At 34.4% G+C, this 15,826-nt stretch overlaps 1 protein-coding gene across 1 annotated transcript; it reads left to right on the forward strand.

Annotated features, from left to right (window-relative positions):
* The first annotated feature begins 8,217 nt into the window (after positions 1-8,217).
* Positions 8,218-15,280, forward strand: LOC138317997 (3-oxo-5-alpha-steroid 4-dehydrogenase 1-like). The gene is made up of 5 exons (XM_069260006.1): positions 8,218-8,621; positions 10,821-10,987; positions 11,368-11,469; positions 12,009-12,159; positions 14,916-15,280. Exons 1-5 carry the CDS (start codon positions 8,317-8,319, stop codon positions 14,980-14,982), a joined length of 792 nt encoding a protein of 263 aa, XP_069116107.1. The 5' UTR covers positions 8,218-8,316; the 3' UTR covers positions 14,983-15,280.
* The last annotated feature ends 546 nt before the right edge of the window (positions 15,281-15,826 follow it).

The raw sequence follows: 15,826 nt of genomic DNA on the forward strand, positions 1-15,826 counted from the left end.
TTGTGACCTTCACACATCCCATTTGTGTGATCTGTACACATCCCTCTTTTGTGACCTTCACACATCCTACTTGAGTGACCTTCACACATCCTACTTGTGCAAACTTCACACATCTCTCTCCTGTGACCCACAAATAGTACTCCCATGTGGACCGCAAACATTTTCATGTAATGTATGGCATACCTTTGATATACATGTATGTACCACTTAAGAGGCTTCTATACACACCTACATTTCACATAAAGCAGGTATCAGATGTATTACTTTACTTTTAAGCATTATATTCATGTTAAAAAGAACTTGATTAATACCTAGTCTTAATTATACATTTTGGAAGCTTTTATGATTTTTAAGCTCTTTTTATTTTTGTGCTTAATTTATTTTGCACTATAAGTGATTAACTTATTGTCAATTGTATTTTTGATAGATTTATTTCATACTTTGTCTTTGTATGTGGTATAAGAGTATGTGTCTGTATGCTTGTGTTAGCGATGGCATTTCAGTGTACCGTGTTCTAACCAATAAGCACCCAGGACTTGGGGGAAAAAATAAGGAGTCACTTAATAGGACTAAATTTGGACTGCCCTTTCATAGAAGTATGCCATAGATCAATTTGAAAAAAAAAGACGAATGCAAAAACAAAATTAATGGTTTTTGGTCTGCATGCATTTAAACTGAGGTAATCAAAATTCAGGCTTCAAAAAAGGAGGATAGTCGCTTATAGGGACATGGATGTCTATTGCGTTGATAACAGTACTTGTAATTCTATGGTAACATTATTTTAAATACAGTAATAAGTATTTAAGTATAGTTTAGTTAATAAATGTATTAACAAGGAGAGATCGTTTTAGTGAACCTTACATAGCTTTGTGTAGACGCTGTGATTGTGTGAAAGAGTTAAGCAGTGAGTGGCATAACCTTTGTCACAAAATATCTATGCATATCATATATCATGAAATTAAAATGTCAAAATATATTTATATTTTGTTCTTTTTATTCTATGCAATTATTTGAGTATTGTTGTTGTGTTAGGCATTACTTTATCTTGTTGATAAAAGTTAGACCATCACAACACTCATTTACCCATGTGCATCCTGGTTAAAAAGATATTATTGCCTGTTATAAAATAAGGCACAGGTCATAATGATACGTTGTCTAGGTCAAGGTCAATGATATGACCAAATAGATGTTCACCTTTTCATGCCTTAGGCCTAATATCAGATTTCCAGGCCACTTACTGACAGTTATTAAGTCCAAGAGGTAGCTGCAATATTTTAGCAAATTTGATCCCTCTGACCTTCATTGAAGGTCAAAGTAATTAATTTTAGTAATTGTTGTAGGCCTTCATCTCAGTATTGCTAAAGGCACCATATCAGGTCTCTAGGCCTACTAACTGTTCATAAGTTGTTTGAAAGCTTTTAGCCTATTGAAGCCTTTTAAACTCCTGTGACATTGAATGAAGGTCAATGTCATTCATCTGAACAAAAAAGAAAGTCCTTCACCTTAGCATGCCTCAGGTATAATATCATGTTTCTAGGGTCTCTAAGTTATTTACAAGTTGGTGTTTTAGCCTAATTGACCCCTAAAGATAGCCTTTTTCCCCCAGCATGCTTCATGAGCCTAAAATCAGGTCTTTATACCTTAGAGTTATTGACAATGAGGTCATTTAAAGAGTTTAGCCTATATGATCCCTGTGACCTTGAATGAAGGTCAAGGTCATTGATTTGGAAAAAAAACCTCCATCACAGCTTGCTGCAAGCCTAATTTTATTGACAAGAAGCTGTATAAATATTTTAGCCTATTTGATGCCTGGTGACCTTAAATGAAGATCATTTAATGAAAGTAATTTAAAGAGTTTAGCCTATATGACCCCTGGGACCTTGAATGAAGGTCAAGGCCATTCATTTGAACAAATTTAGATGCCCTTAACTTTAGCATACCGTATGCCTTATATCATGTTTCTATGCCTCTTAGTTATTCACAAGTAGATGTTTCAAGATTTTTGCCTATTTGACCTCTTTCATCCCAGCATGCCTATGCCCAATATCTGATCTCTAAGCCTCTTACATATTGACAATAAGTAATTCAAATATTTAGCTTATTTGGCCCCTATGTCTTTTGATTTGAGGTATTTCAAGATTTTAGCCTATTTGACCCCTGAAAGTATCCCTTCATCCCTGCATGGCACAGGCCTAAAATCATGTCTCTGGTGGTACTATAGAGTTAGCTATTTGACAGCGAGGACATTTTAAGATTATAACCTATTTGACCCCTGTGACCTTGAATGAAGCATCCCAACATCTTACATGATCTTGACCTTGAATGAAGTTCAATGGCATTCATTCGACCAAACTTGGTAGTTGCAGCTTAGGCCGAATATCAGTACCATGAGCCTGACAAACACTGTCGCATGGATGGGCATTTTGCACTGTGGCTTGGTGCATTTATCACTACGGAATTCCTGGTAGTTGTAATACTTTTCTTGTCACGGTATAAAATCCAAACACGTTGATTAGTTGTTCAAATACGAATTTATTAAATCACTTTTCTATGAGTCGGAAGGCGATTTCCGGAGTGTCCGAAAATCGACCCGTAGAGAGACCGAGCTCTAGATCCAACTGATGACAAAATATATATGAGACATTGTATTAAATGTACAATTGATACAATGGGTGACACCTGGCATGTATATGACTATTAAGGCTGGTCGGTACTTGGACAGGTGAGATAATTAACTTATCTATTGTCTGAGTCGTAAGTGTCATAGTACTAGTAAGACCAGTTTGGATAATTAACTTCAAAGGGTATATGAGCTATAAAAAACACAATGAATAAATTACGATTAACCATATGTTATATATAGAGTAAGGCCATAGTTGTGTTTTTTTTCTGTTTTGCGTCCTTTAGATTCTCAAAACCTACCAGCCAGCAAGGGAAAAAAACAAACACGAATAAAAAAACACGGAGCCCACGCTTTGTTTGGGATGCTTCCACTTTAACCAGTTTTGTTCTTGCAAGTGGTAGAATAGACAATATTTCATAAATAATCTCCTTGTTAATGATTCATTGGTATGGAGCACAAAATTGAATGCAACAAACATATTTCAACATTAAAAAATTATTAAAAGAATTGTCAGATTGAAGCATGAGAAAAATAGTGTTTTTTTCACGGTGTCTGTTGTAAATTAATCTATTTAATGCTGTTGCTCCATATAATATAGGCTTTATAAAAAAGAACATTTAATAATAGCCTATATATGCATTGAATTGGAACTTGTTTTCTGTATTTTATACATACATATGCAACACCCTGACAACAGTACATCCATCATAATTCTGCTTTGTCATTCTCTGCAAGTCAGCACTGACCATGGCGATTCATTCTTTCATTAACCCAAGCTGTCATAACTGTTCTCAAGTTTCAAGTTTTTTATTTCATCCAAATGCATAACAGCATATAGGGAACAGTACAATTTATTATCATTATAATATGACATACAATGTATACAAGTATAAGATGGCGGAGGACAATATTTCAGTATTTCAATATACTAATAAGCTACATATGTATAAAAGACGTGGTCACAACAGAACCCACGTTGATGCTGACGGCAAATAAAAAGCAATTTTATCATTTAATTAATTGTGAGCAGTTTTTTCTTTTCTCTGTTGCACGAAACAAAAAGTTACCCAACATATTCAAAATTTTAACATCTTTACTAGAGAATAATTCTATAAACTTATGCACGCTTGGTCTATGATAAAAAAATATCTGTTAATGTATTTTTCTCTTAATTCAGAATATGCCGGACAGAGAAGAACAAAATGTACTTCATCTTCTACGACAACTACATAATCGACATACAGTCTGTTAGAATAAAACTACAATATGATTTTTAATATTTGGAAGTTTAATTAAACCAAAGAAAAAAAAGTCTGTTACACTATTTGACTAAGAAACAGTGTGCATAAATACATGTACGTGTGTCCAATCAGCGATGTCTTTTTGTTCAGTCAAAAGAATTGCTATGGATTTTAATAGTATATCTATAAAAATGATTTAATATATATAATATCAAAAGTACATCAGCAGATTTTTAATAATATAACCTGAAATGAACTTAGCCTCCGGCACACTTACCTGGATTGGGATATTCTAGTATTACAATTTTATTCGTCGTCGAAATCATGATGCCAAAGGCATTAACTTTTGAAACTTTTCATCTTTTTATAATCTTGAAGTTTTAACTCAAAGAACGCACCAAACATACCAAAACCCCTCTAACAATTTATTCCTAAGGTTACCTCAAGAGGCGAGTCAGAGTTTTATCCAAAACAGATATTGTTCTTTAAAATCTTGTAATCATATACTCCTCATCTGTACATTGGTAAATCTGTACGAAATCTTAGTTTTGGAGAACATTCTGCAGAAAGATTATGCGATCGGCGTATGCTTCACGGACAGAAGAAAATTTACCTGACAAATCAACATTTCCTCCTCTTTTTAACATAATTTCACATTTATTACTCGATATATTGTTAAGATATATGATTTCAATCCCAAACAGTGTAGTTATACATCATCGTAGTGCAAATTAAATGTAAGCGATACATAAATGTGGTTATGATAAGCTTCACGGACAAAATGAGTATGGTATATTTCCACGGACAAATTATTTAAGTCCATGATATATTTGTATTTCATTCATAACGCCCGTATTTTGTCTTTTGTTTAAAACACAAACTAAGTTCCAACATAGAACATGACCTAAATAGCCATACCAAACGTTTTTGAGGTTCTTTGCAGGGTACTATAGAATGCATTTTTTACTTTCCCTTTTTCATTACAAACATGTTTCAATATATTTCATTAAGATATTTGTCGACATATAGAGTACAATGCTGTTCATAATGAAAACTTCTCATATAATCATTCATCCCAGATCGTAAATACACTCCTCAAACGTCACATAGTTGATGGTGATAGTGATAATTAGTAATACTTTTATAACAAATTCTTGTTTATCGATACTTCTGATTTGGTTTTTAGCTTTGAAAGACTTTATATTGAAAAATCACAATATCTATGAAGGAAATACTACATGTAACTGCTCATTAGATGATTGCATATTATTTTCACAGTATATATGTTTGTTCGTACAACGCAGATAAGATACATTTATGGGTTCGTAACGAAGTTTTATTTTAGTAGAATCTCGTATTGGGACCTTGTACTTCGTTTGAACGAAAAAGTTATCGTTTTTTTCTCTTGTCGTCATAGATAACATAATACAAATAACTTAAGGTAATAACACGGTATTTTTTCCGATTTAAAAGCTACCTGCATTTAGAAAAATCATAATAGTGAAATTCGCCATACCATTTTGCAACCCTGCTCGATCTGAACATACCGGATTCACACCATCGGCACATTGTTGATTGTTGTGTAACTCAAAATAATAATGAATTAATTGTCATGCTAAGACATATAAACAAATTCATCTTTTAAGAGATATTTTTTGAAATAGTATAATCCCTTGATGGAAATTGATAGTCTAGTTCGTGTGTATTGAATTTTCATTATTAAAGGGTTTGAACATAACGTGCTTGAACTTTTTAAGAAACGCGCCAAGCAGCGGAAAATTTTCTGAAATGAAATACAAAAATGTAAGTAAGCATGGCCGGATGATGTGATGATGCTGATTAGATTAAACATATTGAAATTATCATATAGCTAACCCTAATTACAGTGAACTAAACAAGAAGAAAATTTCAACATAATCTTGTTTTCTTTTGTATTATTGTCCATACATATCTTTTTGACTGTATTGAGACATGTGTGTAATAAAACGTTAAGGTACAAATGCATTTTATCGTAGCCGCATAGAGCATAGAACCTTTTGGTATGGCTATATTAGTCATATTCTATGTTCAAATTTAGTTTGTGTTTTAAAACAAAAAGACAAAATAAGGGTGCCAAGTTATGAATGTAAGACAAATATATTGTGGACTTAATTTGTCCGTGAAATATACCATACTCATTTTGTCCGGTCAGCTTATCATAACCACGTTTATGCATCGTTTACATTTAATTTGCACTACACGTACAATGGAAATCATATATCTTAACAATATATCGAGTAATATATGTGAAATTGTGTTAAAAAAGGAGGAAATGTTGATTTGTAAGTAAATTTTCTTCTGTCCGTGAAGTATATCCAAGCTCTTAGTGGCAAATTGCCAATCGCATAATCTTTCTGCAGAATGTTCTACAAAACTACTACTCTGCGCGAGAGAGTAATGTTTAAAAATACATATCAATACACAGATGGTTTTAGGCTATAAATTGTAATGGTTGAATGATAATATAAGCTGTCCTACCCAGAAAATATGCCTGAAGTGGCAGAATTTTCGCCATCTTTCCGTGAAACATATCATTTTGAGTCACGTGATTCCCCACCCTGATGATAATGTTGCTCTTTGGATGGCGGTGTCTCTAATGAGACAGGGCGACAACATAGAGTTACCGGGAATTTCACCTTAATAATTACATATATTATTAAAAACGAGTATCAATGTCAAGTGGAATTTTACTCTTTTCACGAAAACCCGTCGGTACTATGGTATCTTAAGAAACTTAGCGGAAATAATTTTTCTGGTGTGTGAATTATCTACAGAAGACTTAGTTTTAACAAACTTCCAAGTCCGTCTTTGTTTTTCATGTTGAGTGTGGGGAACATTATATTTAACAACAAAGTTGGATGTCGATAAGGAATCTTGAATTTATAAATTGAAATGGAAAAGTTAATCAATTTTTCACGTGAGTAGTATCGTGCATGCGTTGTGTCATACATACCATCAGGATAATATTGCACACAGGCGATCAGGTTTAAAGCAGGAATTTTATCAGCATTTGATGATTTTTTTCAAGATCATTCTAAATATCTGACATATGGTCACTCAAAATATCGTCAAAATCAATTCGTGTGAACTTCCTGTACAAATAATTTATTATGATAGTTGCCATGGTAAATTGAAATACCCCGTAATCTTAAACTATCACCAGGAGTAGTCTAGAGCAGAGCTTACGTCACTGAAATAATTGTCTAAAAGGATAACATGAAAATATTTCACATTAACGGGGGTCAGATGATAATGGTATAGCAGAACAAAAGATGCATGTACATCTCAACAAGTCACATGTATACGGAGCAATGTTTTACGTATTTAAATATGTAGACTAAAACGGTTTTTTTCCTTATTATATATACGAGTTAATAGCCAAACTATCCCGTTAAACATACGCTTTGTGAAACACTTATGCTCTGATTTCCCACTGTTCTAATTTGGTAATATATGACATATCGACACCGAGTTTTAAAATATTCCTTTGTGAATTTCATTCCTCAAACATTACATTGAGTTCTGCAGGGTGGTGTCCTATGACCATCGTTTTTTGTTTTTTCTTTAATTAACTTGCACGTCAGCTATTTTTTTTATATTTATCAAAGAAGCTATACGCGCAGGCTATCTTATATCAAAATGAAGGATCCTTTTGAATTGGTCCATGTGGTGTTATACTACCCTGGTAGAATATAGATATTAGACACAGGTTAGACTACCAGGGTGGTATTAATATCATAATTATGAACCTTAACATTGAGGGAAAAAAAGGTCCATGATTGATAATTATTGAGCCAAGTATAGATTTTCGTACTAAGAAGCAATGATGAGCGCCTATATACATGTAGATACAACTACACATCCTGTTCAGATTTTACCCATCGATGCACGTTGTACGTCAGAAACATGTAGGTTTTCTGGTTACGTGTACTTTATCTTTCGTCGCAGTATTGTACGTATACGTCGCTATAGGAGGTTGATATTCGATGGGGATAACATTCAATTTTGTAATTCTGGGTTTCCCATTTCCATGTTAGAACAAGTCCAATATTATGCATTTGTAATTGTTACCAATGTACATGTAGGGTGCGTAAAATGAATTTGTTATGTTTCTGGTGTGTCAATCTTATAGCAAATACCCCACACGTGGTGTTTTTGCTAAATTGTTTTTATCTGCTTTTACTCATAATATAAATTGATATTTTCTTTGTAACTTAGGTGTGTCACCAGATAAAATCGTATGTAACGATTTACGTTATCTGTCATAGGCCAACTCGTGTTATACAATGTTCAACGCAAAGTGAAACTGACCAATCAGCTTTCAGCGATGTGTATCGAACGACAGGCCTTTCTCAACCATGTGCGAGTATAACGTAATGTAAACATTAAACCGTGATCAGAACACTCGGCACGATGATCACTGCAGGACTAAGGTTGATAACCACCATGGACAAGACTGTGTTTGAGTGGACTTCTTATATCTATATATTTTGGGCTGTATTTGTTTTAATAACGCTACAATTTGTGAGTGCCCCTTATGGACGTTACACACGCGATGGATGGGGGTTACAGATAAATGGCAAGCTAGCATGGTTTCTGCAGGAGATTCCCTCCATCTTTGTACCAGCGTACTTATTGATTTTTACAGTGTCTCCAAAAATCTCATACACGCCAAACTGGATTATGGTTTCATGTTTTCTAATTCATTATTTCCAACGGTAATTATATTTAAGTTATGACTTATGTAATATTGTCGGAACTCTTCTTTGCTGAAGGTAGCTATAATGTATAGTTTATAAAATTGTAAACAAACACACGTGCATGTGTCACGTGTCAAAACTTTCAAATTATCTCTTATCAAATATTTTATGAGTCTATTTTCATACCAAAGGAATCTTCTGATATGCTTTAGACCTAGGCCAGCTTATTCAATCAACGTTAGAGATGTAGGCGGACGTGGAATTTATTCAGTCATGAAAATTAATTATTTAGACTTGTAATATTGCGCTCCACTATACCATAAACATATATGTATATATTATTTCTGACTATACGATACTCTACGACATATACGTACGTAGTGGAGTGGAAGTACAAGTCTAAATTTAATTAGATTGGTCAAGGTTGGATACTTGTACCAGAGATATACATAGTGTAGATCTCTGAAATTATTAGCCCACCATCATCAGATGGTGGGCTATTCAAATCGCCTTTCGTCCGTGGTCCGTCGTCTGTCCTTCCGTCCGTCCTTCCTTTGTCCGTCCTTCCGTCCGTCCGTTAACAATTCTTGTTACCGCTATTTCTCAGAAAGTACTGAAGGGATCTTTCTCAAATTTCACATGTAGGTTCCCCAAGAGCCCTAGTTGTGCATATTGCATTTTGGGACCAATCGGTCAACAAGATGGCCGACCGGCGGCCATCTTGGATTTTGATAGTTAAAGTTTGTTACCGCTATTTCCCAGAAAGTACTGAAGGAATCTTTCTCAAATTTCATATTTAGGTTCCCCTAGGACCAGAGTTGTGCATATTGCATTTTTGGACCAATCGGTCAACAAGATAGCCGACTGGTGGCCATCTTGGATTTTGATAGTTAAAGTTTGTTACCGCTATTTCTCAGAAAGTACTGAAGGAATCTTTCTCAAATTTCATATGTAGGTTCCCTTAGGGCCCTAGTTGTGCATATTGCATTTTGGCACCTATCAGTCAACAAGTTGGCCAACCGGCGGCCATCTTGGATTTTGATAGTTAAAGTTTGTTACCGCTATTTCTCAGAAAGTACTGAAGGGATCTCTCTCAAATTTCATATACATATTCCCCTTGAACCCTAGTTGTGCATATTGCATTTTGGGAGCAATCGGTTAATCAAGATGGCCGACCGATGGCCATCTTGGATTTTGATAGTTAAAGTTTGTTACCACTATTTCTCAGAAAGAACTGAAGGGATCTCTCTCAAATTTCATTTACATGTTCCCCTTTAAGCTTGAACCCTAGTCGTGCATATTGTATTTTTGGAGCGATCGATCAACAAGATGGCCGACCGGGGGCCATATTGGATTTTGATAGTTAAAGTTTGTTACCGCTATTTCTCACAAAGTACTGAAGGGATATTTCTCAAATTTCATGTGCAGGTTCCTGAAGGGGTCTAGTGCATTTTCGGACTTGTTGGTCAGCAAGATAATCGACAGGTAGCCATCTTGGATTTTGATAATTGAAGTTTGTTACTGCAACATATGTAGATCTCTGAAATTAACATTCAAACGTTGATGTTTATCAAAAAGGTACAAATTACACTAACGTTCTGTTTCTAGCTACAATACCCTTGTACATGTTCATATACGTTTTTGTAAGACTAGTCCTCTAAACCTGCCTTTTATTAGGCTATGTGTTTTTTTTGTTTTTTTTTTTACATAAATATATATATGTTAGGCAACAAAAACTTTTTAAAAAAGCCTAGTAATATAAGCAGGTTTATCAGACTCGTATCCAAGACTTGCGAAATTGGCAATTGAGATTTGAATAATTTGTTTTTTTGTCACAGCCTAGGTGAGGTAAACATGATTAAATAGGAACCTTGCTATACCAAGTCAAAATGGCAATTATCCTTGCACTCATCTCTGATGTGGACTTAACAATAACATTTACCACTGTACATGTTTCTACACAAAACTACTACACATGCATCCATGGCACAAAGTTTTGTACACGACACAAGGATTTTCACAGCATAAGACACAGTACAAGTATACATTTTTACACATTTTTATAGAGTGAAAAAAGATTAATCATTATTAATGTGGTTTTATAATGAAAAATAGGTTTATAAACAATTTATAATTTTCGAAACTACAATTGTATAGTAACAAAGTTATTGTTTTTATAAATGTATTCAATATGAATTTAATCATATTTATTTTCAGGTCACTGATATTTCCATTTCTAATAAGGGGAGGTAAGCCGACACCATTTGTACCATTTATACTTGCTTTAGTTTTCTGTATGGTTAATGGCTACATCCAAGTGGGATATCTTCTCTATCATGCTGACTTTGGGGACAAGTGGACATCCAAACCACAGTTTTATGTAGGCAAGTAATTGTTTAGATACATACTATTTTTGTGAAAAAAAATGCATCAGTATTCGCATTTTTCATGACATAGCAATACATGTATGCAACTATGCATGAACAAATGTATCAATATTTTTTTTTCCATTAATTACTGGTAGTGAAAATAAGATGATTAAATAATCAATAAATAAATAAAATTTGATAAAACAAATATGAATAGAAATAACTGTAAAACGAAATATAGGTATGAGTGAAATAAATTGAAAAAAAAAATTATCAATTCAATTTTTCCTACATTCTCTTTTATATCTTTTTATAAAGTCAAACATGCTGCAGACATTAACTACATATGTAATATTATCTTGATAATAACTTGTCATTTTTTGTGTAATTTGCAGGATTGTTAATGTTTTTTGCTGGGATGATTACAAATATTCATTCTGACCACATCTTACGTAATCTCAGAAAACCTGGAGATAAAGGATACAAAATTCCACAAGGTATATATATACAAAACTGTTATCTATTCAATACAGTACTCGTTAATGAGAAGCAGGCATGTTTAAATTTAATTTATTTTGCCTTGATTATGATACAAGTTATAATGAATTATTTCAATACTATTTTTAACATAGTCTATTCTAAATCTTTCAAAAGAATCCAAAATAAAAGCATGGAAACAATTGTTTCGAGAGAGTGAAAAAAGGGAACTTAAAGAATTTCTTTATTTTAGCAATACATGTATTAACATGTTCATGTTTTATACAACTTGTTTTTATGCTGTCTTTAAATTTACATATTAGAGAGTTGTCTGCCCTTGATTGTTTTGTCATAATTTTGAGTCACATCATATTGTTCAGTGAAAATGACCTAATTTTTTCACATGAAATACAATGTAATGATCTCATGACTAATGATGTCACATTTGATTCCTACCAGCAAGGGCAGATAACTCTGTGATATGCAAAGACAGAATATGATTAATGATAATTTATTTCACTTGTCTTGATAATTGTAAATGACTTTCTTTCACTTTTAGGTGGGATGTTTAATTATGTGTCTGGAGCTAACTTTTTCGGGGAGATTTGTGAATGGTGTGGGTTTGCTGTGGCCTGTGGTACACTACCAGCTTACAGCTTTGCAATATTCACCATCTGTAATATAGGACCACGGGCATGTCAACATCACAGGTAATTAAGATCAATGAAAATCTGTTATTGAAGACAGAAAATGGTAGACAATAAGAGAATAATATTTTACAATATTTAAGTAAAACAGACAAAAAGTGGCAAAGTATTTTACGTAACTTGACACATATTAGAAGAGGAAATCCATAACTGGATAGAAATCTGTTAGACATTAATATCTGTTCAAGAAGTTTTTTGTAGGAGATTATTTGCATATACCTATACTGATTTGAATAGGTAAGAAAACTGATATTTTTATGCTATGAATACTGTGCATTTCTTGTTACCGCTATTTCTCGGAAAGGGCTGAAGGGATCTTTCTCAAATTTCATATGTAGGTTCCCCTAGGGCCCTAGTTGTGCATATTGCATTTTAGGACCGATCGGTTAACAAGATGGCCGCAAGGCCGCCATCTTGGATTTTGATAGTTAAAGTTTGTTACCGCTATTTCTCAGAAAGTACTGAAGGGATCTCTCTCAAATTTTCACATGTAGGTTCCCCTAGGGCCCTAATTGTGCATATTGCATTTTAGGACCGATCGGTTAACAAAATGGCCGCCAGGCCGCCATCTTGGATTTTGATTGTTAAAGTTTGTTACCGCTATTTCTCAGAAAGTACTGAAGGGATCTCTCTCAAATTTCACATGTAGGTTCCCCTAGGGCCCTAATTGTGCATATTGCATTTTAGGACCGATCGGTCAACAAGATGGCCGCCAGGCCGCCATCTTGGATTTTGATAGTTAAAGTTTGTTATCGCTATTTCTCAGAAAGTACTGAAGGGATCTCTCTCAAATTTCACATGTATGTTCCCCTAGGGCCCTAGTTGTGCATATTGCATTTTAGGACTGATCGGTTAACAAGATGGCCGCCAGGCCGCCATCTTGGATTTTGATAGTTAAAGTTTGTTACCGCTATTTCTCAGAAAGTACTGAAGGGATCTCTCCCAAATTTCACATGTAGGTTCCCCTAGGGCCCTTGTTGTGCATATTTCATTTTGGGACCGATCGGTCGACAAGATGGCCGCCAGGCCGCCATCTTGGATTTTGATAGTTGAAGTTTGTTACCGCTATTACTCAGAAAGTACTGAAGGGATAGGGGCCGCGGTGGCCGAGTGGTTAAGATGGTCCCGACATATTACCACAAGCCCTCCACCTCTGGGATGCGGGTTCGAATCCTATGTGGGGCAGTTGCCAGGTACTGACCGCTGGCCGGTGGTTTTTTTCTCCGGGTACTCCGGCTTTCCTCCACCAACAAACCTGGCACGTCCTTACATGACCCTGGCTGTTAATAGGACGTAAAACTAAACAAACCAAACCAAACTGAAGGGATATGTCTCAAATTTCATGTGCAGGTTCCGTTAGATCCCTAATTACATTTGGGTCCGAACGGTCAATAAGATGGCCGACAGGCCACCATTTTGAATTTTGGTAATTGAAGTTTGTTACCGCTATTTCTCAGAAAGTACTGAAGTGATCTGTCTCAAATTTTATATGTAGGTACTCCTAGGACCTGCATATTGCATATTGGGACTGATCGGTCAACAACATCTTTGATTTTGATTATTGAAGTTTGTCAGTGTTATATATCTCAGAAAGTACTGAAAGGATCTTTCTCAAATTTCATATGTAGTAATATGTAGTAAAAAGTTGAAAAGTGATTATTGAAGTTTGTTAGTGTTATATATCTCAGAAAGTACTGAAAGGATCTTTCTCAAATTTCATATGTAGTAATATGTAGTAAAAAGTTGAAAAGCAGAGAAAAGATCCGTCTTTCTATTGTCAGACATAGATCATTCTTTGGTGGGCGCCAAGATCCCTTTGGGATCTCTTGTTATGCTATGAATACTGTGCATATCTGTATCTTAATCCATTAATATTAGATCTCGATATTGAGAAACTTCTGATGGGCAATATTGAGACACAACGTGATGACTAAAAGTGTCTCGTCGTGCTATACCTCTAACATTGTTATAGTAACCTGTATCTGTACCTAAAATATATACAGGGGTGGATTAAGTAGATATGTACACATGGCGGGTGAATGATCAAGGTTTCTCAAGTGTGAGGGTCAATGATCATGGCTGCTTGCCGTTGATAAGACGATAATGTCAATATTTCACACTGATAACAAATTTGGAGATCACTCGATCCAACCTGTCATCACTATAAGGCTATATATAGTACTCCTGTCCCTGTACCTTATCTGGTCACCCGAGGACATACAGTAGGTGTAAAGTATATAGGTCTATAGGTTAGGTATAGTACACATGCCCTCAAAAGAATTTATAGATACTATTTATTTGAACTTGATATGAGTAACGTTTGAATAATACAGCCAAGGGTTTAACAACAGGGGCGGTAATTTGAAAGCTTTAGCAATATGGTTTATCACTAACAAGGTAGATAATCTGAAAGCTCTAGCATAGGGATTTATAACTAACAGGGGATGTAATCTAAAAGTTCACAAGGATGTTTTTACTTGTGTAAAATAATATCATGTTTTAATGAAATTGTACTCAACATAAGTCTTAGGGATTTTATGTGTTTCTATGACCTATAACATTAAAAAAAATCCCCTTACGCCAATTATAGAACTGGTAAACCAATTCATTTTTGCACAGATATTTCATAGGTGATTTTAAAATGTGAAAATAAACTGCTGCAATAAATACAATTCAAATAAAATGTAAATCAGGATTACATTATTATTTATAACTGTTTACAATGCTGGGTAACCTGAAGCTTTTGTTTGACTTTACAGATATTACTTGGAAAAGTTTGAGGACTACCCTAAGGAAAGGAAAGCTGTAATTCCTTTTGTTATCTGATCTGAGTACGGTAGCTAGTTTTTATGCTGACAGGACTTCACACTTTTATGTTATATATTTTACCTATTGTTTATGGGTGAATACAATCATTCACACATTTTAGTGTTTATGCATGAATACAATTAATCACTCATATAGCTATTATTATATGTGCATAAATACAATCAATCACTTGTTATGCTTCAATATGGACATGTATCTTTTCATAAATGTCGCACTGATCATTGTTTTCTGTATTGTCACTACACCTGTGTTATCTTACCTTCCTTCTGGGTATTAAAATAGATTTACAAATAATCGGAATTGTTTTGTGTTTTCGCCATCATACATATGCAAATCATCATCAGTTTCCTCCTCTTCAGAAAACTTCATTAGATTGTTTTCACAGAGCTCCCTAATATAATAATGTTAAAATGGCTGAAATGCGTCAACCACGTTGTACCAAATGAAGAGCATCAGAAGGAAATCTTAACAACAATTCTTTGATTACATTCACTTTCGAACAAGAAGACTGAAAGATCACCCGTAGTTCATAAAATATCAAATTTTATCAAAAGACAAAATTCTCACCCAGCAGTCATGTGACTTTTGTTAAATCATAGAATGGTCTAATATTAGCCTCTAAGCTCCAATGTAATTAAGATGTTGATAAAAACTTAAATGAAGGTAAAGTTTATATAAATTTGAACCAACTTGGTAGCTCTGCATCCCTATATTATCCTCGATACTCCAAGGGCTTCGATCTCTACTATCTCTATACCCCTGGACTATCTCAGAGTAAAACTGAAGGCAGCTCAGGGGAAAAAATCTGAACCAATCACAGGACAGCAAAGATTTCCTTTGA

Source organism: Argopecten irradians, chromosome 3 (genome assembly GCF_041381155.1).
Source record: "Argopecten irradians isolate NY chromosome 3, Ai_NY, whole genome shotgun sequence".
Lineage (NCBI taxonomy): Eukaryota > Metazoa > Mollusca > Bivalvia > Pectinida > Pectinidae > Argopecten > Argopecten irradians.